The 25,174-nt window shown below is 36.3% G+C and overlaps 2 protein-coding genes and 1 long non-coding RNA gene across 5 annotated transcripts; 2 read left to right on the forward strand and 1 right to left on the reverse strand.

Annotated features, from left to right (window-relative positions):
* The first annotated feature begins 43 nt into the window (after positions 1-43).
* On the forward strand, positions 44-7,169 carry LOC112560059 (la-related protein 7-like). The gene is made up of 12 exons (XM_025231634.1): positions 44-355; positions 1,247-1,325; positions 1,798-1,898; positions 2,208-2,294; positions 2,553-2,717; positions 3,250-3,358; positions 3,709-4,513; positions 4,868-5,004; positions 5,389-5,492; positions 5,930-6,074; positions 6,442-6,537; positions 6,767-7,169. The coding sequence occupies exons 1-12, from the start codon at positions 227-229 to the stop codon at positions 6,826-6,828; spliced, it is 2,019 nt and encodes a 672-aa protein (XP_025087419.1). The 5' UTR covers positions 44-226; the 3' UTR covers positions 6,829-7,169.
* On the reverse strand, positions 7,012-8,770 carry LOC112560079. Its single transcript, XR_003098472.1, has 2 exons — positions 8,696-8,770; positions 7,012-8,145 (listed from the first exon to the last, which is right to left on the reverse strand). It is a non-coding gene; the product is annotated as an uncharacterized LOC112560079 (long non-coding RNA).
* Positions 8,771-8,898: 128 nt separating this feature from the next.
* On the forward strand, positions 8,899-24,989 carry LOC112560040 (la-related protein 7-like). 3 transcript variants are annotated; one of them, XM_025231607.1, is made up of 21 exons: positions 8,902-9,228; positions 9,640-9,712; positions 10,711-10,811; positions 11,111-11,197; positions 11,459-11,623; positions 12,166-12,299; positions 12,652-12,737; positions 13,544-13,647; positions 14,115-14,259; positions 14,637-14,731; positions 16,393-16,524; positions 17,190-17,280; positions 17,806-18,033; positions 18,482-18,708; positions 19,177-19,502; positions 21,249-21,385; positions 21,766-21,869; positions 22,343-22,471; positions 23,321-23,410; positions 23,856-23,965; positions 24,109-24,989. In XM_025231607.1, the coding sequence occupies exons 1-20, from the start codon at positions 9,100-9,102 to the stop codon at positions 23,931-23,933; spliced, it is 2,661 nt and encodes an 886-aa protein (XP_025087392.1). In that variant the 5' UTR covers positions 8,902-9,099; the 3' UTR covers positions 23,934-23,965; positions 24,109-24,989. The 3 variants fall into 3 exon arrangements, with proteins under 3 accessions (XP_025087398.1, XP_025087392.1, XP_025087406.1); XM_025231613.1 differs by lacking the exon at positions 17,806-18,033 and having other exon boundaries at positions 8,899-9,228; XM_025231621.1 differs by lacking the exons at positions 8,902-9,228; positions 9,640-9,712 and having other exon boundaries at positions 10,718-10,811; positions 11,028-11,197.
* Positions 24,990-25,174: the final 185 nt, after the last annotated feature.

The raw sequence follows: 25,174 nt of genomic DNA on the forward strand, positions 1-25,174 counted from the left end.
ACTTCCGGTGCAGGAAACGCGTGCATTACGTTTTCCTAAGATGCGAGTCACAGACGCACAAGATTCGAGTTATCATTTACGATGACTAGTAGACGTCTGACGAAGGCTTATGTTTTTCAAGTTGGTCCGTGTTAATGCAAGAGAGTAAATTTGTGCAGCATCGAATTTTGTAAATAACTTTTGATATTGAACTTGAAAGTGTTGATGTCGGAGAAACTACTAAGACATGGAGAGCACTGAGCAACTACCAATGGATGATGACAATAAAACTGGATGTGGCAATGACACAGGGGAATTTGAGAAAAAGAAACATAGACATAGAATGAAGGGACTGCTGAGGAGTATCAGAAACCAGGTCAGTATCATAAGCAGGGCTTCTGCTAAGGCTAAATTCTTTGGGGTCCCAGGGACCCCTTCTTCAGATTTTTAAGGGGTCCCTGTTCTTTGCCCAAATTTGAAGGGGACCCCATTGACGGAAATTGAAGGGGTCCTCCGAACTTTTAACGCGTACTGTACGCAATTTTTTGCGTAAGCAGAAGCCCTGATCATAAGTAGAATATTGATCTTCAACTCTACGATCACTAAATATTTCCAAACTATTAAATGTATAAAGCCACCACCAATTGGTGCAAATAGCTTACCTGGCTTGCGAGTCTTGTCGATCTACAGAGCTATGTCGGCAGGAGCTTTGTGCCCCTGGCAGGTCTAACCAAGTCAAACAGTTCTGTCAGTGAAGAGGCCAGACTAAAATCTAAACTATATATGTTGCACCTTGACCCTCCAGATTAGAAGTTTTTCTTTGGGCTAACAGCCCACTCATGTCAAAAAAGGCTGTTACAGAAACTGCAACAGTACCACAACAAGGGCGCACCTCAAGGAGTAACAAGGAATAAACAAAACATAAACTAGTGAATAAATTATAATAGTACAATAATTGTATTATAATATAGCAATGTGAGCAATGACAGCATGCATTACCATTTCATGATGATGTAGCATGCATCACCATTTCATAATGATTTATAATTTGGATGTCATCAATGTAGCATATAATTGCTAATGTAGCATCACTCCAACCCCCCTCACCTTGATATAGACTCAGTTGCTGGCATGGTGTAAGCCTCAAACAGCCAACCACCCACCTCCCATCTCGTTTAAAATCACTGTAAGTGGAATTAGTTGTTTCTTCTGACATGGCTGATGTAATAAAAACATGTTTAATAATCTTAGACTTTTATAATTACAGATGGAGTTTTATTTTGGGGATGCCAATATCAACAAAGACCGGTTTATGAAACAGCATCTTGATAATGCACCAGATGGCTGTAAACTCATTTTATTTTTACCCAGTCTAGTTCTTCTGTTGCTCTCTTTATCCTTTCTTCTTCGATCTTCTCACTTCCTCCCCTTTCTTTCACATACCCCCTCCCCATGATATCTCTCTCTCATAAAGTTCCAAAGACAGTAGATGAGACAAAGGAATAACACACAATAATGCATGACTACTCCTCCCCATCTTTTTCTCTGTGGCTGGCTTATGGTCAGATTTGATTTATGTAGTCCAACTTTTGCTTCAGCCTTTTTCTAATATTGATGTCCAATATCTTTTAGGTTTATTAAGTACACTTTGCTGTGCACCTAATTTGGAAAGCATTATTTCATTGATATGAAGTATTATCCTTTTTAATTTAAAAAAGTAACAGCATTGTATCTGAGGAAGTATATTCGTAACAAAATTTTAAGCTGCTTTATCACTTTTTTTTTTTATCTGCAAATAATACAAATTGTTTGTTTCAGATCTTCCCCTTTCTCTGTTTCTAAAATTTGCCAAAATACTCAAGTTAACAAGCTCTGTGGAAATCATGGCAAAGGCACTGAGAAAATCGGATCTGCTGGAAGTATGACTGTTTAGTTACATTAAAATGTTATCTTGTAAATGTAATTTGAAATGCTCTCTTCTTGGAATCAGCAGTCTAAATTGATTATAATGACAGATATATTAAATTTTATTCTAATACTGTGGAGATGATCATGTACATTTTACAATAATTTTTTTGCATTTTCTTGTAGTACCATATTTCTCTATCTGTCCACCTGAATGTGAATGTGTGTGTACATGGGTTTTAGCAGCAAATATTCAAAAGTACTGAAAATAAAATTTGTATGTATTGTTTGACATGCCGTAACTGTTAAGTCGATGTAATCAGGTCAGTGAAGACAAAACCAAAGTCCGAAGAACTCGGCCGGTTCATTACATGACTGAGAAAGAGGTTGATGAAAGGACTGTATATGTGGTAAGTGACCACCCATATAAATATTTGTGGATTGTATTATTTTGTATCACAAAAGTCTTCCAAGATCTCTGGCTGTAAGAGATCTTAATCCTCTTCCAAACTGAGTGAAACTTTAAAATGTTATAAACTTCAAACAGAATGTATTCACCAGAGGACATTAACAAAATAAAAAGCCTTAGCTGATAAAGACCCAGTTGTATGCCTTTTGTTTTTTGTAATTACTAGATTTAACTTATATGGCATATTATGTGTCTGCAGGAAGGATTACCACCTTCTACAGACCATGATTGGGTTTCTCAGTGCTTCTCTTCTTGTGGCAAAGTTGCGTATGTCAGCCTACCTCGGTACAGAACTACTGGAGATATAAAAGGCTTTGCCTTTGTTGAATTCGAGACGCCAGCGGAGGCTGCCAAGGCTATTGAAGTAAGGATGAAAATGTTGAAAGCTTTTAATCTTAATTGTTGAAATATTTTGTAAAATGTATTAATTTTCTTGTATGTTTAAAGTTTAAAGACATTTGACAGACCAAGTGTTGTAGGAGGGGGATTGAGGCACAAAATATGGCTGTTATTTTACTTTATATCAGTGCAATAAGAATAAAAATGTCTAAGATAGATAGCAGACATTTGTCACATAGCAACAGCAAAAATTATACCATTAATGTGAAGAGAGCCAGGTAACAGTATTTTTTAAGCTTTAAATGAATTACTAAATAAAAAGGTCATTGTGGTCATTCTTGTGTTATTAAAATTTTTTTATGAAAGAGTACTTTTGGGTACATAGAAAAGTCAAGATTTTTTTTAGTAAATGCCTTTAACAGACTTGCAACCTTGAAAATGCCGAGTAATTAAACCCAAAAGATTTTAGACAAGTGTATAAGCAGATAAAGACTTGTCAGGTGCAGAAGATCAGCCCATACTTCTGATGATTCCATGCTTTTTATTCCACATGGTAGAAAATGAATTATACCCCAGAGAGAGAAGAGGAACTTCACAAGGTGGCAAACATCAAGCCAAGTAAAAACCTTAAGTACTGGAAGAAGCGAGCTCTAAAGGAAGGTATTGGTAAGTTTCACATTTTTCATGCTTAAGTGATAAACTTCATTTTCGTGCACAAACCAAAAATGGTTGGGGTGCAAGAATTGCCTGTAACATGTATGAACTGTGAAGTAAAACATTTTCATTGTTTAGGCAAGATGCTGCACATAAATTTGTCATATCATTAAAAACAAAAATTCATTTGATTTGATGGAAACCTTGCCAGAATTGCCCATTGTCACCAAACGATTACTCAGTTGATGATTACACCCCTTCTCCAAGTTAAATATTTCCATTTTCCACCAGAACAAATGCTTATTGAAAATATGATTCTGTGTAAAAATGTATTCAAAACCAAAAACCTTACGGTGTAACAGATCCAGAGAAGGAGCAAGGTGATAACAGCATGCATGCAACAAATTACAAAGACAGCAAAACAAATGCAGAAAAAGAACAGCAAAGCAAAAAGAAGAAGCGAAAACGACGGACAAATGATTCAGGAACAGAAGAAAGTGAGCAGCCCATGAAAAGAGCTAAAAGATGTGATGGGGAGAATTCAGAAAATTCTGAAAACGTGTCAGGACTGCCTTGTGATGAGAGACAGGAAGTTGGTGCTTCAGGGAGTACAACGGAACACAAAAGCTGTGAGGATGATACAGTTATTGTAAAGGATGTTACACAAGAGGCTCAGGACGAATCCAAACATGAATCAAAGGGATCTAGTGGCAGAAGCACAGAGTCATTGTCAGAGCAGTCACCTCGGAAACGGAAACGTAAGAGGGAATCACCTGCAGCAGAACTTGGATTAGAGTGTGAAACTGATTTGGTGAAGAAGACAAAGGTGATAGAAGAGACTGAGGAAAATATATTGCAAGACACAAAAAAAGGAAAAAAATCTGACGAAGAAACAGAAAAAGAGCAGAATGCAAAGAAGAAAAAGCTAAAAATAAAACAAACCACCAAGAAGTTGTCTGAGCAACCTGCATTCAAAGAAGTTGATAGCAGGAAAGGCAAACGGAAGAGTACAGACAAAAGTGAGGCAGATTGTGCTAAGAAAAGCAAAAGTGATCCATCAGACAAAATGGAAGAAATGAATGCTAAAGATGGGGAGATAAATAAACAAAAACGAAGGAAAAGGAAGAAACTGAAGAAAGAGCCACCCAGGTTGAGAGTTATATCAAAGTAAGCACACTTTAAACATTTTAAATATTTTTTTTTTATGGTATGATTGAATGCGGTTTTGTATTTACCAAAATAATTATTCTTTTTGTTTCATTTTCCTGTCCAAAATATTGTGCCCCTTACGGCACCCTGTCATTTGAAGGCATATGAGTTCCTGCTGAACTGTATATATAATCAAATTTAGCAAAGCTTATCATGTGTTGTACAACATCCATAGCTGATGTCTTTCTTTTTTGCCAGACATCACACTTAGTTACACCATTGTAACTGTTGCACCACTCTGATGTGTAACTGTAAATACACTTATTAACTTTAGTGAACCAATTAGTAGTCACGTCAACTACCATTTTACAGGAATGAATGGTCTAGACTTAAACGCCAGTATCTGGATCAGCAGCGAGCCAGTATGGCAAGTCTCAAGCAGCAGCTGCACAGCATATGCAGCAGTATTGCACAGGGTACAGAACATCAGGTGATGCGTGCAGATGCTGGTGAGTATTGTAGAAATGCTTTTAAACTGGATATTTTTCTTGATATGTTAGATCAATCTTGCGTACAGGTACATTTTTAGTTTGTACAAATAATGGCTAGTAAAGCTTTATGGGAGATGCAGGCATAAGATCACTTACCTTTAAAGGTGTCTGTTCACTCAACATTTGTTCATTCCCGGTGACACAGCATGAGGTTAAGCACATTCAGATGGATGCTTGAAACATGTAACACATATCTCAGCAGGTTTTGTGATAAATAACGACATTGCTAAATATTACTTAGCCTTTTTTAAATTGTCATGGAGTGACAGATATGGTTGATTGGTATATAAATTCACACACACAAACTTTGAGATATGCATGAGCCCTTTATTTCAAAAACAGGGGATCAAAAGTCAGGTCCAAGTCTTCGTTCAGCACCTGAGTTTCAGCCCAATGTTATTGTTGAAGTCAAGAGTGAAGACCCCATGTCACACAAACAGCTAAAGGTGAGGTTAATTTATCTGCTGGTCATGCAGTGTGTGTTTCATTCTGTAAGAGTGCTCTTTCTGCGTGTGGCACTACATCTTCTTTCCATGGGTGCTACCTTTCTAATTTATGCTGGTAATCTAGTTTTAGGGTTTAATTGATATCAGAAATGCTAAATTTTATAAACCCTGTTCAGTTACCCTAAAAAGTACAGAAGAACCACATATCGTTAGGTTTTCTTATCCATGTTTAGCTTTGGATGATTCAGCTTTGGTCTAATCCGCATTTTCCTGTTTCTATCACAGACATCATTGTCTATTTGGTGTTAAGAGGATAATTTATCGAGCCTTTTCATTTGTGTGGCCTTTTGGTTGCAATAAATTAATCTGGTGCTCTGTTTGACTGTACTATCCATTAAAGTAAAGGGTTAAATCTATGTTTGTGTTCTTTGATGCAGCAACGAATTCAGTCTGACATTAAAGTTGCATACATTGATGTAAAAGACAACATGCTTCATGGGTACATACGCTGCAAAGATGCTGAAAGTGCTCAGAAGCTTGTAGCTTCCAATCTCACTGGCTGTACGCTGCATCTTGTGCAAGGTAAGCTATTTGGTGCTTCATGTCCTAAAACTTGAGTCAGTGTTTGAATCAGAACATTTAGTTGTATTCCATCTTTGCAAGTTGTTTTAAATGTAGTCTATTTACTAAAATGTGTTTCTTTTAGTCTAAGGCTTTTTAAATTTTGCTAACTTAGAAAACATGTCAGAAAACTGATGTTTGGCACATATGCATGAATGGAAAGGAGGGTGGTTATACAGAATTGTACAAGTGCCATGTCTTTTTTGACTAGGTGAAGAAGAAATAAGATTACCGATTATTTGGCAGAGGATGTTTTCTCTATCTCTTGTAAAGTGAAGCTAATGTGAAATTGTTAACACACAAATGTATTACTTTTCACACTATCAAGGTGAAGATGGAAAGAAAGTACTGGAATCAAATGCAACTAGACAGAGAAACCAAGCGGGCCAACACCAAAAGGCCGAAGAAAAAAGGATCTGTAAAAGTAGGTAGTTTTTTTTTTCTGTTTGTTACAACTTCTTCCTATTATATAAATGGATCCTCTGACAAGCACTAGATTTTCATGCAAACTGCGATTTAGGTTTATCATACAAATCTTTGAGTGAAAAGATCATACCTTTATGATGTGCATGTTTGGTTTTTTTTTCTTCTTTATTAGTCACTGCTTTCCTTTCTAGTTATCACTATAAACAATATTACACTTACTTTTTCAGCTTTTAGAAAAAGCACAGAATGTTATGTTGGAATCCATGAAGAAGAGCCACATCTTATTTGAAGAGGACTGGTCAGAACGACAAGCCGAAAGACATGACGAGGAAAATGGTTTCAAAGCTCAGGCTTCAATTTTGTGACTGAAAAATTCGTGACAGCACAAGAAGTTTCTTTGCTTTATCGTTGCCTTCTAGAGTATTGTCAAACTTGATTGATAAGTGATTTAAGTATGAACATCTGTTGCTGCTTTTTTTTTTAACATTAGTCAGTTGAAAATAATGTTTTCACTTTATGTTGGTTTGACTTGATGTCACCAGAAAATCAACTTGCTTTTTCAATAAGGTATTTTAAAATTACCTTGAAGTTGAATTGTTACAAATTTTTGGAAAAAAAGTTACAAATATTGTTGTGGTTGTGTGAGGGAAGGAGATAAAAAAAAAAAAAGAGAGAGAGTGTGTGGACTGTTTTTAAGCCCTATATTGCAGCTAACTTCAAGCCAAGCCTACAATACTACAGAAAGCAAGTCTTGATATGATATCAACAGCACTTTATTCATTTTGGTATGCTGTAACGAGCACTCATTTAGATAGAGAACTGCATGAAATTCACAAGTACTCAGACTAACTTGTGGGTGGGAGGGGGAGGAAGCAGATATATTTAGGCAGAAACATAACAGAAAAGTGTGTCACCATACAGCACACCCACATGAAACTTTAAGTGCATAGTAAAACACAATCCACAGTGCAAACTACATCACAAGAGAGCACTTTGTATCTAGTTGTGCATATATTCTATACATTCTTAGGAGGCATTATTAAGTGCAAGTTGATATATTATACAGGGCATAATTTTTATCACTCAGTAACAGGTCTCTGGCAATTAAATAATGTATTATGGTGACTTTTAATATAATCCACATTATACAATTCTTTCCCTTTGAAATGGGGATACAAAAAGTGACCTTCATTTTCATTGTCTCCTATCTTAGCCTCAGTATGACAAATAAACCATCACCTGCTTGTAAACTGGGATATACTGACACTGATAAGTTGGCATCTTTATCAGTATAACTGAACATGTACACACATTTGCAGAAATTCTATGTATTCTTCACAGAAGGCACCACAAGTACAGCACTTGATATGTTAAGCTGATTTTAAGAGAGCAATGCAAATAAAACTCAATGATATTTTAGCATAAAATGTAGTTGTAGCGCATGCACAATTCGTGTTCATTATTTGTGCACATGCATGATCATCTACACATAGCAATTTAAGACTCTAGTGATAAACGAGAACTCCGCCTGGAAACCCCTGGGTAACCTGCTGGCCCCAAGCCCACATGAAGGAGGAGGGATAGGCATGGGGCTCGCAACCCCATCCTGTACAAAAAAAATGCTACAGAAACTGCAAATACATCAAAAGCACAAGAGCCTGGACAGGAAGACCCCTCCTATGACATGCTGTCGAAAGCCCTCGGGAAGTCAGCTAGCTGACCCATCTTCAGTGATAAATGAGAGGTTGTCTAAGACGTTTCAGCAATTAAATATTTTTGCAGTCCTTCATACCATTAGCAAAGAAATCGGGGAAAAACTACACATTTCATATTGTTTTAAAGTTCTGGATAATGGCCAACATCATTCTGTGATAATCTTGGAACACTCTGTAACTTTCAGAAGTGTACACATGGTTTTCTACACCATTTTTTTAAATCAACAAAAAAAAACTGCAAAGTTTCTTGAAAGTATAGAAATGGCTTTTGCAAAAAACAAAAGGCTGGTGTACCCTAAGTAGTTCTGGGAATGTCAGTAATTATTGTCCATTTTTCCTTTTTAAACAAACCAAACTGGTTCAGCAACTTTGTAAGACTTTATAAGGTGAATTTCACAAGTTCTCAAGAAATCACAACATATCCACATCCACCAAACGTACATATTCATGGTTCTTCTTGTTCCTATTCGTCCCCAGTGAAGCATATGATTACATATTATTATATAAGTATACGTTCATGGTAACACGCATGGCTGGTAATCGTGAGTGGCTCGCCGAGTCTATACATTGTTATGTCCATGTCGACGTTAAAATAAGAACCAATCGTCTGGTTACCAGGTCAAAGAATTCCCTTCCGGTGCACGAAACGCGTGCATTACGCTTTCCGAAGTTGCGAGTTACCTGCTAGATGTCTACTACACGGCCGATGAAGGCCCATGATTTTCAAGTTGGTCCATGTTAATGCAAGAGAGTAAATTTACTCAGAATCGAATGTTCTGAAACGGAAAGAAAACTTTAGAGACTGAATTATAAGAGTTGATGTCGGAGAAACTACTAAGAAAGTTATGGAGAACACCGAGCAGCTGCCAATGGATGGTGTCAATAAAACTGGATGGGTCAATGGGACAGGGAAATTGGAGAAAAAGAAACAGAGAAATAACACGAAGGGACTGCAGAGAAAAATAAAAAAACAGGTCAGTATCACACGTAGGGTATAGATCTTCAACCTTGTGAAACACTGCGTTAAGATTGAAGAGACTGAATGACTAAATGTTTTCAGAATATTTTTTATAAATAATAATCGTACAATAATTGTAATACACTGTATAATATAGCAATATGAGCCATGGCAGCAGTTTTATAATGATGTAGTAATTGGATCTCATCAATGTAGCATGTAAAGCAATTGCTACCACGGGCTTGTATTACAGTGCTCCAACCCCTCACAGTGGTATAGCTTTAGTTAGTGGCACTTCATAAAACTCAACCAACCAACCATCCCTACCCCTATTTAAAATCACAGCAAGTGGCTTTAGTTGTTTTTTCACACATTACTGATATATAATAAAAACATGTAAAATAATCTCAGACTTTTACATTTGCAGATGGAGTTCTATTTTCCCAAGCTCAACCAGTACAAGTTTATGAAACAGCATCTTGATAATGCACCAGATGGCTGTAAAGTCATTTTTTAAATGCAGTCTAATTATTTCTTGCATTCTTTCTTTCTCTCCCTCTATCTTAACTCTCTCCCCTTTCTTTCCTCTACCCCTTCCCTCATCCTCTTTCATAAAGTTCCAAAGACATTAGATTTGTCAGTTAAAGAAATATGCTTTTTTTCTCATCAGAATATCTTTTAATACATATCATTTAATACAGTGGTTCTTAAAGTATTTCAAACCAAGCAGCACTTTACTTAAGTTTATAAAAAAAATAAAAAGACGGACCACCAAGACCTGAAATCATTCTGTACCATGAATTTCAATTTTAAAGTTGCCATATTTGCTTCATTATAAATTCAAAGCTAATTGTAGTTTTGTGACAGTAGTATAGCAATAAGTGTACATAAAATTACATACTTTGCTAAGTACTTATTAAAAATTAAAAATAAGGAAGTGCACTGCGTTACTAAGGGATAACAGGGGTGATGCGGTTAAATAACACAATGCTCATGTTTGACATAAAGACTTAGTAAGCGAGCATTTTATGCCAGTGAGCAGTTGGGCATGGATAAAATTAAAACTCACGTGAAATCAATACTGGACTAATTAGCCTGTCTGGTGATTTAAACATCACTTTGCTGACTTATGATGACTGTCAGTTGCTGACTACCTGACTTATGCATTCGCCCACACTTTAAGAACCACTGACAATACACAATTATGCATGGACTATTCCTCCCCACCTTTTCCTCTGTTGGTGGCTTATGGTGAGATTTGATTTAAATTGTCCAGCTTTTGCTTTCAACCTTTTTCAAATATTGGTGTCCAATTTATTTTAGGTTTATTAAATACATTTTACTGTGCTTCAGATTTGGAAAGCATTATTACATTGGCATTTAGTATTATCCTTTTTAGTTTAAAATAGTAAGTATGTCAAAAAATATACTCATACAATTTTTTTTTAGCTGCTTTATGACTTTCTTTATCTGCAAATGATTAATATTTTTGTTTCAGATGTTCCCCTTTTTCCTTTTTTAAAGTTTGCCAGTATACTAAAGTTAACAAGCTCAACAGAGGCTATTGCAAAGGCACTGGAAACATCTAGTCTTCTGGAAGTATGATTGTTTATTTCATTGAAAGTGTTGTCTTAGGAATTTAATTTAAAATGCTTTTATTTCTTGGAATCAGTAGTCTGAATAAGTCATAATGGCAGGCATATTAAACATTATTCCAGTACTATGAAGATGATTATATACATTTTACATAATATTTTTTGTAACTTACAGTACCACATTTTGTGTCTGTCTACCTAAATGTATATATGTGTGCAGCATGTTCAAAAAGTATTTGAAATAAAATCAGCATGCATCATTTGACCTGTTATGAAGTAAGAATTTTACTTCACTATAATCAGATCAGCAAAGACAAAACTAAAGTCCGAAGAACTCAGCCAGTTCATCATATGGCTGAGGAAGAGGCTGATGAAAAGACTGTATACGTGGTAAGTGGCCAGTCTCATAAATCTTTGTGAATTGCATTATTTTATATCACAAAGGACTTCCAAGGTCTTTGACTGTAATAGATTCTACCTCTGTTCCCAACTGACTGAAACTGCTGGAATCTTTTATAAACTTTATATAAAATGTATTTGCTATACAGCCTTAACAGTATATAAGAAAAACCACGATTGTAAAAATCCCAGTATGTTCTTTCTGTTTTGTGACTGCTAAACGGAACTTACATGGCAATTATGTCACTGTAGGAAGGGTTACCGCCTACTGCAGACCACAATTGGATTGCTCAGTGCTTCTCATCTTGTGGCAAGGTTACATTTGTCAGTCTACCCCGTTACAAAACTACTGGAGTTATAAAGGGCTTTGCCTTTGTTGAATTTGCGACACCAGTGGAGGCAGCCAATGCTATTAAAGTAAAGAGAAAAATTTTGAAAAGCTTTTTCTTTTTAACTGTTGAATTTTTTTGTAAAATTAAGTAAATTTCCTGTATAGTTAAAGGGATTTGACAGATCAAGTCTTAAGTAAGGGGGATTAAGACACAAAATATGGCTGTTATTGTTTTTATATCAATTCAATGAGAACAAAAATGTCTAAGATAACAGCCATTTGTCACACAGCAGAAAATATAGTAAAAACCTGCAACAGCAAAATTGGTAGCATTTCTGTGAAAAGAGACAGTGAACAGTATTGTGTAAGCTTTTTAAGTGAATTACAGAAATAACAGGCATAAGAAAAGGTTATTGTGGACTTTTCGTTTTATTACATTACTTGAAGTATATTCCTACATTTTCTGTGAAAGAATGATTTTGGGTACAAATATCTTTGACAGACTTGCAGCTTAGAAACTGCCAAAGCCTAAAGATTTTAGACATATGTAGAACCAGATAAAGACTGTTGTCAGGTGCGGAATATCAGGTCATACTTGTTATCCTATGCTTTTGATTTTGCATGATAGGAAATGAATGTGTCAGGACTTCCATCGGACAAAATGAAAGAAATGAACACCAAAGATGAGGAGATGAATGAACAAAAACAAGGGAAAGGGAAGAAACTGATGAAAGAGCCACCCAGGTTGAGAGTGATGTCAAAGTAAGAACATTTTAAACACTTTAAATATTACTTGTTTATAGTATGATTGAATGTGCTTTTATGTATTTACAAAAACAATTATTCTTTTTGTTTTATTTTCCTGTCCAAAATATTGTTCCCCTTATGGCACTCTGTCACTGGAAGGCATATGAGTTCCTGCTGAACTGTATATATATCATCAAAATTAATAAAGCTCATCGTGTGTTATACAACATCCATAGCTGATGTCTTTTTTTTTTTTTTCTTATCCCAGACATCACATTTACAGTTACACCACTCTGATGTGTAACTGTAAATAGACTTATTAGCTTTAATGTACCGATTAGTATTCACGTCACTTGCCATTTTACAGGAATGAATGGTCTAGACTTAGAAGCCAGTATCTGGATCAGCAGCGAGCCAGCATGGCAAGTCACAAGCAGCTGCAGCATAGCACAGGTATTATTGATATATTTAGACTTTATGCAATTAATGATTTTTAAAGTTTTATGGGAGATGTAGGAATAAGAATACCACTCTCCTTAAAAGGTGTCTGTTCACTTAATAATGCATACCATGCAGAAAGATACTTGGAACATGTAACAGTTATATCTCAGGGAGTTTTTTTAAAAATAGAAATAAATAGCTATGAATATGATCTCTACACACCAAGATCCGCATCTTCAATGCAAACGTACAGTCAGTCCTTCTTTATGGATCTGAGACATGATGTGTAACAAACACCATCACCAACAAGATTCAGACATAGGTCACCAGATGTTTGCGTAACATCCTCAATATTAAATGGCCCGAGAAGATCTCCAGTACAGACCTGTGGGAGAGAACCAACCAAACACCTGCCAGCCAAGATATCAAGAAGCAGAAGTGGGGCTGGATCAGTCTCTCCTGTGAAGCCGGCCCACAATTTAACGAGACAAACTCTGGGCTGAAACCCACAGGGGTTGGGTGCAGGGTAAGGAGACCACAGGACAAACATGGAGGAGCGAGGCGGAGGCAGCTAGTACGACTTGGACCCAACTGGAAATGGAACCCCCACAACTGGATCCAATGGCGTGGTGTATTTGTGGCCCTACGCTCCACTGGGGGCATAAAAGAATAAGAATTTTTATAATAAATAGCTAGATAGCTTTGAATATTAGTCTGTTTTAATTGTCATGAAGTGGTATATAATGTACTTGATTGGTATATAAACACGCACATTCATAAACTTTAAAATATGAAAGTATCATTTATTTCAAAAACAGGGCATCGAAAGTCAGGTCCAAGTCTTCATTCAGCACCTAAGTTTCAGCCTAGTGTTATTGTTGAAATCAAGAGTGAGGACCCAATGTCACACAAACAGCTAAAGGTGAGGTTTATTAGTCTGGCTGGCAATGCACAGTGTGTTTCATGCTATAAGAGTTTGCTCTTCTGTTTGTGGTTCTACATCTTCTTTCCTTGGGTGTTGCCTTTCTAATTTATGCTGGAAATCTAATTTTAGGACCTAATCGAGCCAAGAAATGCTAAATTTTATAAATCATGTTCAGTTACCTTTATAGTACACTAGCATTGCAGATAATTGGTTTTCTTATTCACAGTTTCCTTTGGAGGATTCAGGTTTGGTCCACTCTGCACATTCATGTTTCTGTTACTGACATGTTTTTCTGTTTTGTGAGACAGAAGAATTCTCCGTTTATCATCAAGCTTTCGCAGTTGTGTAGCCTTTGGTTGGACGTTGCAATAAATTAGCCTAGACAGTGTTGTTTCATTCTGTAGGATTGTATAATCCATTTAGGTCTTAAAAGTTTAAAGCTATGTTTGTGTATTTTGATGCAGCAACAAATTCAGTCTGACATTAAAGTTGCGTACATTGATGTAAAAGACAACATGCTTCATGGGTACATTCGCTGCAAAGATGCTGAAAGTGCCCAGACGCTTGTAGCTTCCAATCTCACTGGCTGTACGCTGCATCTTGTGCAAGGTAAGTCATTTTACTATTTGGTGCTTCATGTCCTAAAACTTGAGTCAGCTTTGAATCAGAACTTTTTAGTTATATTTAGCTTGTTTTAAATGTCGTCTGTTTAATGAAATATTGATTCTCATTTTGCTTTCGTGGGCTTTTTAAATTGTGCAAACTTACCATGGATGTCAGGAAACTGATAAAATATTTTGCACATGTACAGGAATTGAAGAAATGGGATTATACAGTGTTGTACAGGTGCCATGTCTTTTTTAAAGTGAAGAAGAAATTTAAAAAGTTGATCATTGTGCAGAGGATTTTTTTTCTTTTACTCTTTTAAAGTGAAGCTATTGTGAAAATGTTCACACATAAATCTATCATGTTTCATGCTTATCAAGGTAAAAAGGAAAGTAAATACTGGAATAAAATACAAATGGACAGAATGAGCAAGTGGGCAAACAGCAAAAGGCCAAAGAAAAAGGGATCTTCAAAAGTAAGTGGGTTTTTTCTCTGTGACTTCTGCCTCATATATGAATGCTTTATGTCAGATTCTCTGAGGTTCTCTTGAAATGTGATTTATGTGCCTGTTCCTCAGGGATTTTTTTTTTTCTTTAAATTTACCAGATGACCTGACCATACGAGTTAAAGGGCTACAGCTGCTCTTAACCAAACAAATTCTTTGCTCCTAGCTGATAAGGGACAGCAGTCCTGATAGGTAGAGTGTTCTCCTTCTTAAGCCCAGTGCTGCCCTCAGACTACTATAAAAAGCCCATGTGGGTTAAGCAGACTTTTTATTTCGTTTTTGAGGCTACGTGTACATGATCGGCAACATCACACTCTTACCACTCACTTCAAGGACTGCAGTTTGCGGACTTCTTTTGTCAGATGATCTAATAATCAAGAAAATGGAAAGAGAAAGAAGTGAACAGGTAGAATGAAATCAGACTTACATCACCAGAGATGTCGTTTGTGCAGGTTGGACAATGTCTCAATGGGAGTAGGTGTGAAGGGATGAACTATCGGGTGGGCCACACTCGCTTTTGAATTCAAAATTAAGCTAAGTTTTACTGTCTCTACTTCACATTCCACTTGGACCTCTGCTGTGTTATACACCTTTTATCCTTTTTACTGGTGACAGCCGTTGTCACACCCTTTGTTTTTCCTCTTCCCTTGTGACTTCCCAGACTGGAGCTTGTGGTCCTTTGCCTCGGTCATTTGTCTGAGTGAGGCAGTGGAAAGAATAGTGGCTGCTAGACGGCCCTCCACTTTAATGATGTATGTGGAGAGTTTTTAACTGCTGGTGTTGGCTTCAAAATCTTGCTCTAATAGAACTCTCACCTTCCAAGATGGCTGACAATTTTCTCTCTCTCTTTTTTTTCTTATTATGAGTGGCTCTGTCCTTCAGTGTCCCACAAGGTTGAAACAGCAGGAGCATGCAGGCTATTGCCTTTTAACGGAATGCTGCTCTTGCTGATATTATAATACCTTTGAGGCATCATATCTCCGTTTCCTGTTTGCTCATCCCACCATTCTGTGCCTTGTCAGCCTGATTTTGGCTTCTCAACATGTTATGGCCTAATTCTGCAGGTTGCGGGGGATCAGTGAGGATAGTTTGCACAGCAGACCTGATTGTTATTCTCCTATGGTCAGATCATCTAGTAAAGTTAAAGAAAAAAAAACTTTTATTATAAATTGACATTCTTTTATACTTTACCAGACTACCTGACGGTAATGCCCTCCCAGCCTTCCCCACTTCTGCCTTGGAAAGACTGCTGAACCCAAGTAGAAAGTTTTTTTTTAATAGTAGTTTAAGGGCAGCACTAGGCTTAAAGGGGAGAGCTACTGTCAGGACTGCTGTTTCCCTACTGCTCAGGGACAAAGAATTTTATGGTACAGAGCAGTTGTGGCCCTTTTTGCTCCTATTGTCAGGTCATCTGGTAAGTATTCAAGGAAAAAAATCTACTATTAAAAATTTTACTGTTACATCTTCAGCTACCTTTCTTACTTAAATACTTTTCTTTCTATTTATCATTCTGAAACAATGTTATACACTTTCAAGTTATTCTAAACATTGTCACACTTCCTAGTTATTGGTAAACACAATATTATACTTTGTAGTTAGCGCTTTAAACAATACTGCACTTACCATTCCAGATTTTAGAAAAAGTAAAGAGTTTTATGCTGCAATCGATGGAGAAAAGCCACATCTTGATTGACGGGAACTTGTCAGAGCGACACGATAAAGAAAATGGCATCAAAGCTAAAGCTTCAACATTGCCTTCTAGTGTATTGTCCATCTTTTTTTCATAAATAATTTAAGTATTAACATCTGTTTTGCTTTGCTATTGTTAACATTAGTCTGTTGAAAATAATTTTTAAGCCCTATATTAGTTGCAGCTGATTTTCAGGCCAAGTCTATAGCACTACAGAAAGCAAGTCTTGATGTGATATAACAACACTTTATTCATTTTGATATGCTGTAACCAGCCAGTGCTCATTTAGAAATTCCGATATAGAACTGCATGTAATTCACAACTGCACAGACTGTCCTGTTGGTGGGATGGGGAGAAATCTGATATATTCAGGCAGAAACAAACAGAAAAAGTGTGTCACTATACAGCACACCCACATGTAAAACATTAAATGCATAGAAAAAAAAATTAACTGTCGCCAGTACAAACTACATTACTGAAAGAGCATTTCATATCTAGTCATGCACATATTCCATATATTCTCGAAGGAAGACATCACAAATATAATAATACAGGGCATAATTATATCAGTGCAATGAGAGCAAAAGTTGTCTGATATTAAGATAGCAGCCAAATATGCTAAAGATTTAGCAACAGCAAAAATGGTAGCGTTTCTTTGAAGAGAGCTAGGGAACAGTGTTGTGTAAGCTTTTTAAGTGAATTACAGAAATAGTGGTAATCATGCTTTTGATTTGGTAGAAAATGAATCATGCTCCTAAGAGTGAAGGGGATCTTCATAAGGTGGCAAATATCAAGCCAAGTAAGAAGCAAGCTCTTAAGGAGGGTATTGGTAAGTTTCACATGTTTCATGCTCAGGTGATAAGCTGCTTCATTTTCATGCACACAAAGAATGATTGGGTTGCAAGAATTAACCTGAAACTTTTGTAGACTGTAATGTCAAGCATTTCTGTTGCTCAGACAAGATGGTGCATATAAGTTTATCATACCATTTAAAAGATAAAATAATTGGAGACAGGAAATCTTCCTAGAATTGACCATTGCCAACAAATGAATGCTCAGTTGATTGTAACACCCCTTTTCCAAGTTGTAAATGTTTTCATTTTCCACTAGAGTAAATGCTTAATAAAAATGTGCTTTGGGTAAAAAATATATTCAAAACCAGAAAACGTATGTTGTAATAGATCCAGAGAAGAAGATCAAGATAATAACAGCATGCATGCAACAAATTACAAAAGCAGCAAAACAAATGCAGAAAAAGAGCATCAAAACCATTGGACAAAGAGTGAAAAGATGTGATGGGAAGAATTCAGAAAATTCTGTATGTTGGTACCAGAAACTTCTTTGAATGTTTCAGGACTGCCTTGTAATGAGAGACAGGAAGTTGGCAAATCAAGAAGCACAACGAAACAGAAAAAATCTGACAAAGAAATGATAGAGCAGAATGCTGAGAAGAAAAAGCTAGAGGTAAAAGAAGCCACCAAGAAATCATCTGAGCAGCCTGAATTGAAGGAAGCTGATATCAGAAAAGGGAAACAGAAGAGTACTGACAGAACTGAAGCAGATTGTGCCAAGAAAAGCAAAGGTGAGGCATCAGACAAAATGGAAGAAATGAACACCAAAGATGGAAAGATAAGGAAAAAACTGAAGAATGACTAACCCTAACCCTCCCACACACACACACACGTTAAGATTTATGTCAAATTAATAAAGATAATAAAGATGAAGATGTCCTAAAACTTGTCAGAGTCTGAATCAAAATGTTTAATTCTGTTCTGTTTTAGCAGGTTACTGTAAATGCCGTCTATTAGCTGAAATGTGTTTGTAGTTTGTATTTGTAAGGCTTTTTAAATTTTGTGAACATAGCAAACATAAATGTCAGAAAACTAATAAAATGTTTTGCATGTGTGCAGTAATTGAAGAAAAGGGTTGTACAGTGTTGTACAGGAGCCATGTTTTTAAGAAATTTAAAAACCTGATATTTGTGAAAAGATGTGATCGGAGGAATTCATAAAATTTTTTGAATGTTTCAGGACTGCCTTGTAATGAGAGACAGGAAGTTGGCAAATCAAGGAGCACAACGAAACAGAAAAAATCTGACAAAGAAATGAAAGAGAAAAATGCTGAGAAGAAAAAGCTAGAGGTAAAAGAAGCCACCAAGAAGTCATCTGAGCAGCCTGAATTGAAGGAAGATGATGGCAGAAACGCAAAAGGAAGAGTACAGACAGAACTGAAGCAGATTGTGCCAAGAAAAGCAAAGGTGAGGCATCAGACAAAATGGAAGAAATGACTGCCGAAGATGGGAAGATAAGGAAAAAACTAAAGAATGACTATCCCCCGCACGTTGAGAGTTATGTCAAATTAATAAAGATTTTGTGGAAGATGTCCTAAAACTTGTCAGAATCAAAGCTTTTAATTCTGTTCTGTTTTAGCAGGTTACTTTAAATGCTGTCTATTAAATGTGTTTATTAAATATTATTAAATATTAAACACATTAAATGTGTTTGTAGTTTGTATTTGTAAGGCTTTTTAATTTTGTGAACATAGCAAACATAAATGTCAGAAAACTAATAAAATGTTTTGCATGTGTGCAGTAATTGAAGAAAAGCGGGTTATACAGTGTTGTACAGGGGCTATGTCTTTTTTAAATTAAAGAAGAAATTAAAAAACCTGGTTATTGTGAAAAGATGTGATGGGAAGAATTCATAAAATTTTTTGAATGTTTCAGGAATGCCATTGTAATGAGAGACAGGAAGTTGGCAAATCAAAGATCACAACGAAACAGAAAAAATCTGACAAAGAAATGAAAGAGAAAAATGCTGAGAAGAAAAAGCTAGAGGTAAAAGAAGCCACCAAGAAATCATCTGAGCAACCTGAATTGAAGGAAGCTGATATCAGAAAAGGGAAACAGAAGAGTACTGACAGAACTGAAGCAGATTGTGCCAAGAAAAGCAAAAGTGAGGCATCAGACAAAATGGAAGAAATGACTGCCAAAGATGGAAAGACAAGAAAGAAACTGAAGAATGACCCCCACATGTTGAAGGTTATGTCAGAGTAAGCACACTTTAAATATTCCCATTTTGTAGTATGATAACTGCCCTTGTATATTTACAAAAACAATTATTCCTTTTATTTTACTTTTTGGTCTGATAGCCCCCGTGGTCCTGTCTTCTGGTGCTGGGGATGGACACCCAACTTTTCTCTGGAGTGGCCTGCCTCTTTCCTTCTCACTGTACATATTTCTGTCTCACAGGTCCTTTCACCTTTATTCATTAAATTTCTTATCTTTCCATTTTTCCTATCCTATCCTCTGCCTATCCCATTCCCTGGTCCTTCACTTTTTAAAAATTTCTCACAAATCTCAAACCTGTGTCGGGGGAAAATGGGATCCTAGAGGCTGAGATCATTGATGGGTTGTGGCCCATGATACCAACACTCCTCTTTGGCCTAAACTTTTTCTAGACAGGAGGTTGATGTCCACGCCAATCAGTCAGCTGATAATGCAATGCCCTAGCGCTGCTAGAAGGCTTGGGGATGGGTCAATCTGATCAATTTGTACTCTTTTGGGTCAGAGTAGATTTCTCATGTAGCCCTGGTGTAGCCCTGCTGGATATACCCACGAAGTGCCATTCGGCTGCATTCCATAGACGGGCTCTGTGTTGGGTGGGGAGCAGGAGAAATGAATGTTTCTTTTTCTTCATGGCAAAAAACTCTCAGACTCTGGAAAACGTTCTAGACCTTTCAATAATATTTTCTCAGACAGTGAGGAGGAACGTGATTCAACTGCTAAGCTTTTAGATGGGACATGGCCATGTTTCTTGATTGTGGAAAGTGGGGATCCTGAAAGATCCATCATGGGACTGTCCCCTTTTGCCATCCAAAAAGGATTTCAAAATATCTCTGCAAACTCTACTTCAATCGAGCATCTCAGATCTGGGCAATTTCTGATACAGTGTAAATATCAAAAAGCTTCTGAAGCACTAAGACAATGGGATGGAAAATATTTTGTAGACCGTCCCATTAAAATTTTTTAATACTCAAAACTCGAAGGTCTTCTAGAAGAGTCATCAGATATAGTGACTTGGCTACACCGTCAGAAGCAGATACACGCTCTGAACTCGATGCAAGGTGCATCCCATGTAAACAGGATCACCCTAAAAGGAGATGAAAAACCATTCTAACAAATGCATACTTTCTAACCTTCTCACTTCTGAACCCCCCAAGTTTATCCCAATTGGATATCTTTAGGTAAAAGTGGCACTTTTCATCCTCGCACCATTACTTTGTTTCCATTTGCAAAGGTGTGGACATGGGTCGGCTGCATGCCGATCAGCAGCACACTTTGTAAAGTGCAGTTTATCCAACTGTTTCACCTAATATAAAAAGACCCATTCAATTAGAAAGTTTCTTATTGTATATAACTAAGAAAAAAATAATGTATATCTTCTTCAAATAGCTGTATGTCAACCTTTAAATGTTCCTGTACTTTGCTTTCGCCATGAGATAGCCTCAGTTGCTGATATGGCTTAAAACTCCAACTAACTTTTCTGTCTGAAATGTATAAATATTGTGGCACTTATGGTATCCTGTCATTTGAAGGCATACGAGTTCCTTTCCTGCTCAACTGTATATATCATCAAATTTAACGCAGCTCATCATGTGTATTATACAACATCCATAGCTTATGTCTTTTTTCCGCCAGACATCACACTTACAGTTACACTACTCTGATGTGTAACTGTAATAAAGACTTATTATTTTGTGTACCAATTAGTAGACATTTCACCTACCATTTTACAGGCATGAATGTTCTAGACCTAAAAGCGAGTCTCTGGATCAGCAGCAAGCCAGCATGGCAAGTCATAAGCAACCACTACACAGCATATGCAATAATGTTGTACAGGGTACAAAACATGGGATGGTGTCTTCATATGCTGGTGAGTACTGTAGAAATGCACTCAACTGCTTGGGTTTTTTTTCTCTTGATATGTTGTGTCCAGCTTGTCAACAGGTACATTTGAAACATTTTCACTTTATACAAATAATGACTACTAAAGCTTTATTGAAGATGTAGGCACAAGAATATCACTCCCCTTAAAAGGTGTCTGTGCATTTAATAATGCATACCATGCAGAAGATGCTTGGAAATATAACAGTTATATCTCAGTGAGTTTCTTTTTTATATAAATACCTGGATAGCTTAAAATATTAGTCTGTTTTAATTGTCACGGAGTGACAGATGATATAGTTGATTGGTATATAAATACACGCATACATAAACTTTGAGATATGTGAGTGTTGTTTATTTCAAAAACAGGGGATCAAAAGTCGGCTCCAGGTCTTTGTTCAGCATTTAAGTTTCAGTCCAATGTTATTGTTGAAATCAAGAGTGAAGGCCCAATGTCACAGGAACAGCTAAAGGTGAGGTTATTTGTCTGGCAATGTACCAAGTGTTTCATGCGGTAAGAGCTTGCACTTCCTCTTTCTCTGAGTGTTGCCTTTTTATATTTATGCTGGAAATCTAATTTTAGAGTCTAATTGAGTCCAGAAATGCTGAATTTTATAAATCATGTTCAGTTACCTAAATAGTAGACCAGCATTTCATGTAATTGATTTTTTTTTTATCCTCATTTTCCTTTTGCATGATTCATGTTTGGTCCAATCTGTAGTTTCATGTTTCCATTACTATTTTTTGTTTTGTGATACAGGAGAATTCTCTGTTTATCATTTAGTTTTGTTTTTAATTGTATAGCCTTTGTTTTTTTTTGGTCATTTCAGTAAATTAGCCTAGACAATGTTTCATTCTGTATGATTGTACAATCCATTAATAATAAAGTCTTAACTATTACACTTTGTAGTAATCACTATAAACAATGCTGCACTTACTATTCCAGATTTTAGAACAAGTAAAGAGTTTGATGCTGCAATCCATGAAGAAAAGCCACATCTTGATTAAAGAAGACTTGTCAGAGCGACATGATGAAAAATGGCATCAAAGCTCCGGGTTCAACATTGCCTCTAGTGTATTGTCCATCTTGTTCATAAATAATTTAAGCACATGTATTAACATCTGTTTTGCTTTGCTATTGTTAACATTAGTCTGTTGAAAATATGTTTTTAAGCCCTATATTAGTTGCAGCTGATTTTCAGGCCAAGTCTATAACACTACAGAAAGCAAGTCTTGATGTGATATAACAACACTTTATTCATTTTGATATGCTGTAACCAGCGTTCATTTAGAAATTCTGATATAGAACTGCATGCAATTCACAACTGCACAGACTGTCCTGTTGGTGGGATGGGGAAAAAGCAGATATATTCAGGCAGAAACATCCAGAAAAGTGTGTCACCATACAGCACACCCATATGTCAAACATCAAATGCACAGAAAAGAAAATTGACTGTCGCCAGTACAAACTACATTACCGAAAGAGCACTTCATATCTAGCCATGCCATATTCCATATATTTTCGAAGGAAGACATCACAAAAAGTTGATGCATTGAACATAATGCAGGGCATAATTATATCAGAGCAATAAGAACAAAAATGTAAATTTAGCAACAGCAAAAATGGTAGCATTTCTTTGAAGAGAGCTAGGGAGCAGTACTGTGTAAATTTTGTAAGTGAATTACAGAAATAACAGGCATAAGAAAAGGTTCTTGTGAACATTCTTGTGTTATTTCAGTACTTGAAGTAACTGTCTCAATTTTTGTGAAAGAGTGGTTTTGGATACATGAAAAGGTCCGGATTAATTTAAATATCTTTAACAGACACTTTAAAAATTAAAAACCAAAAGATTTTAGACAAACTGTTGTCAGATGCAGAATATCAGGCCATGCTTGTGGTAATCCTATGCTTTTGATTTGGTAGAAAATGAATCATGCTCCTAAGAGTGAAGGGGAACTTCATAAGGTGGCAAACATCAAGCCAAGTAAGAAGCAAGCTCTTCAGGAGGTATTGGTAAGTTTCACATGTCATGCTTCAGTTTATCATATCATTTAAAAAAAAATAAAATAATTGGAGACAGGATATCTTCCTAGAATTGGCCTTTGCCAACAAATGAATGTTTAGTTGATTGTAACACCCCTTTTCCAAGTTGTAAATGTTTTCATTTTCTACTAGAGTAAACGCTTAATGAAAATGTGCTTTGGGTAAAAAATATATTCAAAACCAGAAAATGTATGTTGTAATAGATCCAGAGAAGAAAGATCAAGATAATAACAGCATGCATGCAACAAATTACAAAAGCAGCAAAACAAATGCAGAGAAAGAGCAACAAAACCATTGGACAAATGATTCGGAAACTGAAAAAAGTGAACAGCCCATAGAAAGAGTGAAAAGATTTGATGGGAAGAATTCAGAAAACGCTGTATATTGGTACCAGAAAATTCTTTGACTGTTTCAGGAATGCCTTGTAATGAGAGACAGGAAGTTGGCAAATCAAGGAGTAAAACGAAACACAAAAAATGTGACAAAGAAATGAAAGAGAAAAATGCTGAGAAGAAAAAGCTAGAGGTAAAAGAAGCCACCAATAAAAAGTTTATTTTTGTATTTCAGCCACCAATCTCACTTAGCAACTGTTCTTTCTAGTTATCAGCATAAAACAACATTACACTTTGTAGTTATGACTATAAACAATACTTCACTTACCTTTCCAGACGTTAGAAAAAGTAAAGAATTGTATGCTGCAATCCACGAAGAAAAGACACATCATCTTTGAAGAGGACTAGTCAGAACAACAAGCAGAAAGACATGATGAAGGAAATGGCATCAAAGCTTAGGCTTCAATATTGTGACTGAAAAATTCTGTACTTTTGTGACTGCAGAAATTTCACTGCCTTGTATCAGACTTGGTTTATAAATGATGTAAGTATGAACATCTGTTGCTGTTTTTAACATTTGTTGAAAATTTTTTAAGCCCTTTATTAGTTGCAGTTGATTTTCAGGCCAAGTCTATAACACTACAGAAAGCAAGTCTTGATGAGATATAACAGCACTTTATTCATTTTGATATGCTGTAACCAGCGCTCATTTAGAAATTCCGATATAGAACTGCATGAAATTCACAGCTGCACAGACTGTCCTGTTGGTGGATGGGGAGAAAGCTGATATATTCAGGCAGAAACATACAGAAAAGTGTGTCACCATACAGCACACCCACATGTAAAACATTAAATGCATAGTATTTCGAAATTAACTGTCCACAGCACAAACTACATTACCAAAAGAGCACTTCATATCTAATCATGTGCATATGCACATCCATATATTCTTAAAGGAAGTCATCACAAGAAAGTGCAAGTTAATGCATAATACAGGCATAATGTTCATCACCTAGTAACAGTTCTGGCAACTAACTTTAAAAAACCCCAACCAAACTATGGAATTCGTGCCCATAGGGTTACAAAAAGTGACCGGTTTTCTTGTCTACCAGTTTAAGCCTTAGTATGAAGAAGAAGCTCTATGCTGTACACTGGGATAGACTGACACATTGGTATTCTTATCAGTATAACTGAAAATACACATTTGGTGAAAAGTTTTTTGCAGAAATTGTACATCATTTTCTACATATTCTTCAGATTCTTCACAGGCAGCTCAAGTATACACACCAACAAAATACAGCACTTGCAGGGCTTCTGCTTACGCAAAAAATTGCGTACAATACGCATTAAAAGTTCAGAGGACCCCTTCAGATTTTCGTCAATGGGTCCCATTCAATTTGGG

The sequence above is a fragment of the Pomacea canaliculata genome, linkage group LG1, assembly GCF_003073045.1.
Source record: "Pomacea canaliculata isolate SZHN2017 linkage group LG1, ASM307304v1, whole genome shotgun sequence".
Taxonomy (NCBI): Eukaryota; Metazoa; Mollusca; class Gastropoda; order Architaenioglossa; family Ampullariidae; genus Pomacea; species Pomacea canaliculata.

Excerpts from the sequence above, each read along its gene's own strand:
- LOC112560059 (XM_025231634.1), top strand. The coding sequence starts at position 227 with ATGGAGAGCACTGAGCAACTACCAATGGATGATGACAATAAAACTGGA. Across the intron at positions 1,326-1,797 it reads TGATAATGCACCAGATGGCT|ATCTTCCCCTTTCTCTGTTT; the intron begins GTAAACTCATTT and ends TGTTTGTTTCAG. Across the intron at positions 5,493-5,929 it reads TGTCACACAAACAGCTAAAG|CAACGAATTCAGTCTGACAT; the intron begins GTGAGGTTAATT and ends TCTTTGATGCAG.
- LOC112560040 (XM_025231607.1), top strand. The coding sequence starts at position 9,100 with ATGGAGAACACCGAGCAGCTGCCAATGGATGGTGTCAATAAAACTGGA. Across the intron at positions 13,648-14,114 it reads TGTCACACAAACAGCTAAAG|CAACAAATTCAGTCTGACAT; the intron begins GTGAGGTTTATT and ends ATTTTGATGCAG. Across the intron at positions 22,472-23,320 it reads GGTTCAACATTGCCTCTAGT|AAAATGAATCATGCTCCTAA; the intron begins GTATTGTCCATC and ends TTGATTTGGTAG.